At 39.4% G+C, this 4,312-nt stretch overlaps 1 protein-coding gene across 1 annotated transcript; it reads right to left on the minus strand.

The window, feature by feature from the left end:
• Window positions 1–545: 545 nt before the first annotated feature.
• On the minus strand, window positions 546–4,312 carry LOC117561894 (transmembrane protein 233). The gene is made up of 3 exons (XM_034239540.1): window positions 3,890–4,312; window positions 3,182–3,316; window positions 546–1,525 (listed from the first exon to the last, which is right to left on the minus strand). Exons 1-3 carry the CDS (start codon window positions 4,067–4,069, stop codon window positions 1,514–1,516), a joined length of 327 nt encoding a protein of 108 aa, XP_034095431.1. The 5' UTR covers window positions 4,070–4,312; the 3' UTR covers window positions 546–1,513.

Genomic DNA, 4,312 nt, shown 5'->3' on the forward strand with positions numbered 1-4,312 from the left:
ATAAGGATTAAAATGAGAATGAAAATAAAAAATGAAAATGAATAAAAACAATCCTTGGAAACAAGTGCCATTTATTCCCAAAATGTTAGCTTAGTTATAACACACAATAACATGCAGTGTTTTATTCAGATTCAGATACCGTTTAATGCCATCTTTGCAATGAATACAAATAGGAACTTAGTGTGGCAGTAGGGGCTCAGGCAGTAGAGGCTTGGACTGTAGGGTTGCTGGTTCAAGTCCCCGAACAGACTTAAAATATGGAGTGTGGACTGCTACTTGGAGAGGTCCCAGTTCACCTCCTGGGCCCTGCCGTGGTGCCCTTGAGAAAGGCACCGGACATAGTTTCACTATTTGGCAAGATGACTAAGCCTTATATTGGCTACCTAGCGAGAATCAACCCAGTGAGCAACAGATACCAAGGATGCTGGCTGATGAAGAGGACGAAGTAAGCTAGGTAGCCACTATAAGGCTTGGCAGTACAGATAAATGTGGGCTCACTATTTGGCAAGCAACCGGTCACAGTTTCCCTGTTTATCTCATGTCTTATAAAATCTTATTAATGATTTATAAAGTGTTCACAACCTAATTAATAAATGAATTACAAACTATTCGTAAACCCTTTATAAGGGTAGTCTTATTGTAAAGTGGTACCCAAAAATCTTAAGCAAAATGTCTTTCTACCTCAAATACATAGTCACACCAGCAGCCACGGCAACTGAGGCTAAACTTCAAGGTTGATGAGGGAGGGGTAAATGTTGTTGGAATTTGAATAACATTCACCAGGAGAGTTTTCTTGACTATATAACGAATTCCGGTGGTTGGAGCTTAAAATAAATCAATTCGAAAAATGTACCTCTCACAAAGGACTGTTGGGGAGCACCGGGCTCTCAGACAATTCCAATGTTTTTGCCTAGTGATATCTTGAATTGTTTTTACTAACCTATGTCACATCATTCATAATTTAAATAGTTGTTTTTATCCAAACCATGATCTTCTTTCATACCCTCATAGCGTTGTTTTGTTGCCTAGACCTTACGACCACTGTTGCATTTAAGACACTCAACAAACAGCTAGGAGCCTTTTTGTCAATTCTCTATAATAACACATGAGAAATACTTTACATACGTTTACGTTTACGTTTACGTTTACATAAGTTACTTTAATAATGGAACCGATGACAAACACATCAAATGATAATGATAAATATATGTTGCAGCAAAAATTCAAGACAGTTCAGTTTAATCATTCTAGTTAAAAGTACATATAGTCTCACAGAAAGCTGCCCTTTTGCATCATTGACATTAAACACTACAATGAACACATTCACCAGATGTTAGCCCTGGATATTCCATATGAAAAACAGTGAACCCACGAGGGAGTGATGTACAGATTGGAGTAACGAGCCATAGTCCTTCCAGAGGCAGATGGTACAGTGCGAACCACCTGAGCCCAGACGTCAGCATCCACAGTTTGTGTCTTATTCTCTCCTGCTCCTCTCTCCTCTTCTGCGACACTAAAACTCCATCTGGAACACAAAGACAATAACATTAAACAACAAATAAAAAAATATATTTGTAATACTTAAAAATGCATGAAAGTCTTCCAGTCATATCGTCAAATCTTCTCTTATTTACAAAGAATAAATTCGATATTTTGTCTTTTTATATATTGAATTTGATATGAAAGAAATTGTAGAATGTATTACATTACATTACATTGCATTTAGCTGACGCTTTTATCCAAAGCGACTTACAATAAGTACATTCGACCAGGAAGACACAACCTTGAAGAAAACAGAATCATATAAGTACATCAGGTTTCATAGAGCCAAACATTTCAAGTGCTACTCAACTGGCTTTAGGTAAGCCAGTCCTTTGTTAGTATATAAGTGCTTTGTTAATAATTCTATCGCTCGAGGTGGAGTCGAAAGAGATGAGTTTTCAGTCTGCGCCGGAAGGTGTGTAAGCTTTCTGCTGTCCTGATGTCAATGGGGAGCTCATTCCACCATTTTGGAGCCAGGATAGCAAACCCACGTGTTTTTGGTTATGGGAACTTGGGTCCCCCTCGCAGCGAGGGTGCAGCGAGTCGTTTGGCTGATGCAGAGCGTAGTGCACGCGCTGGGGTATACAATTTAACCATGTCCTGGATGTACGAAGGGCCAGATCCATTCGCAGCACGGTAAGCAAGTACCAGTGTCTTGAAGTGGATTCTAGCAGTTACCGGAAGCCAGTGAAGGGAGCGGAGGAGCGGAGTGGTGTGTGAAAATGTAGGAAGGTTGAAGACCAGACGAGCCGCTGCATTCTGGGTGAGCTGCAGAGGTCGGATGGCACATGCAGGTAGACCAGCCAGGAGGGAGTTGCAGTAGTCTAGGCGTGAGATGACGAGAGCCTGGACCAGAACCTGCGTCGCTTTCTGGGTCAGCTGGGGACGTATCCTCCTGATGTTGTAAAGCGTGTATCAATGAATCATTATTATGACATATAATCTGATTTATTGTCAAGTAGATCCTTTTATCCAAGGATTTATTTGGTGTATTCGGCTCCGACCAGTTACATTAATATAGAATAGAACAAATTGTAATTACATTTTCTACATTGTAACTGTTTAAAAATAATAGAGCTACGCAGGAATATGCAACACAAATATTCTAAGGGATGTGCAAAGTTTCACAGTATTAGAATTAAAGAATATGTTCAAAGACAATAGTTAAAGATAATATGATACTAAAAGAATACATGTCAGTGTGAAGACAAAACAGAGAAAGGGCGTTTAGAAATAAAATGGTCTATAATTAAAAATGATTAAATAAATTACGTCTAATAAATATTGTGGAAACGAACCATGAAGAAATCAAATTGGTTCATTTTTAATCATTTATTTATATTATATTTCTGGGTCTCTATACATTTGCACCACAAAGGTAGATTACGGACCACTTTATAAAGTACTTTTATTCTATATTTTATTCTGGATTAATTGAGCATACAAGAGGACCGAAACACGAAACACCTCCACTTTTTCTAATGGTCTTTTTCTGACAATAAATATAGGCCTTCATCGGTTTCAAATTGACTTCGAATTGGGTGTAGATGTATGGGAATATGTAAAGTCGTTTTATAGATTAAATAACAGCATGGTGATGGTCACAGAATATAGTGTCTACTGCTTAGGAGGGTCTTACAGCTGTAAAATGAACGGTGCAGGAGATGGCGATGATGAGGAGGCCGATGATGATGGAGGCCACAGAGACGTAGAGAGCGTTCCTGCCGAGCCGCTTCGACCCGTCGTAGTCTCCAAGATAATAGTTGTTCCTAGACTGAGTAAAGAAATCACTGTCACAAATAAAACGTGTCAATACAGTGAAAGATTTTACTTTAAAAACGGTAACGCCAACTAAGTTAAGCTAAACCAAGCTAAGTATTTGATCAGCCCTGAGGAAGCCAACTCATGTCTCTACTTCAAGATCTGCTAATAATTAGTTCAAACTAACCACATATTGGAAACGTTATTATCTCATCTGAAGCTTACAAACATGGTGGAAGCTGGTAACATGGTTTCTTGGCTATGTTTATTTAAAAATCCAAAAGGCCTGCAGACAGATCTGGAAACATAATAAAGCGTTAACATTCGTTTTAATTTTTCAAAATGGGAGGGTTTATAAAATGGATGGGCACAACAGGTGTTTGTAACTGCCTCGTATTATAGTGTCTAACACCTTCACATACAGCAAAACATGTCCGAACACTGACCAATTGAAACACCACATTACAAATCCTCAAGGGAAACACATTTCTATATCTATTTATCTTCTCTCTGATACAGTTGTTCCTATATTATACAGAGCAGTCGTACTGTAAGATGATGTATATTCAAGAAATGCTCTGCTCACCATGATAGAGAAGACCAGGGCCACGATGTTGACAGGGTACGCAGGACAAAAGCAGGTGAAAATACTCAAACAAAGGTAGCTGCGGAGTGGAGGTGGAGGTTCCTCTATAGAGCCTCTGTCCAAAAATACACTTCCACTAAGGGAATTTTTTACTTGTGAATGTAGCACTCCAAGAGCCATTGTAACTCGGAGAAATGAAACACAGTCAGGGGGTGAAACCCACCCAAAAAGTTACAAAACAGACAGAATCCAACTCTTTCTTTATCAGAAAAGGTTGGAAGCCAGAAGTTCAAAAGTCTGATGGATTGGTCTGACACATTGCGTGGTGGTTGTAGTCCTCCTTTGAAGCTGGGAAAAATGAAGTTTGTGTTTGGAGAGCGGGTGGGAGAGGATCGCTCACCCTGCTGGCCTCCATCCAGGACA

Source organism: Gymnodraco acuticeps, unplaced genomic scaffold (assembly GCF_902827175.1).
Source record: "Gymnodraco acuticeps unplaced genomic scaffold, fGymAcu1.1, whole genome shotgun sequence".
Taxonomy (NCBI): Eukaryota; Metazoa; Chordata; class Actinopteri; order Perciformes; family Bathydraconidae; genus Gymnodraco; species Gymnodraco acuticeps.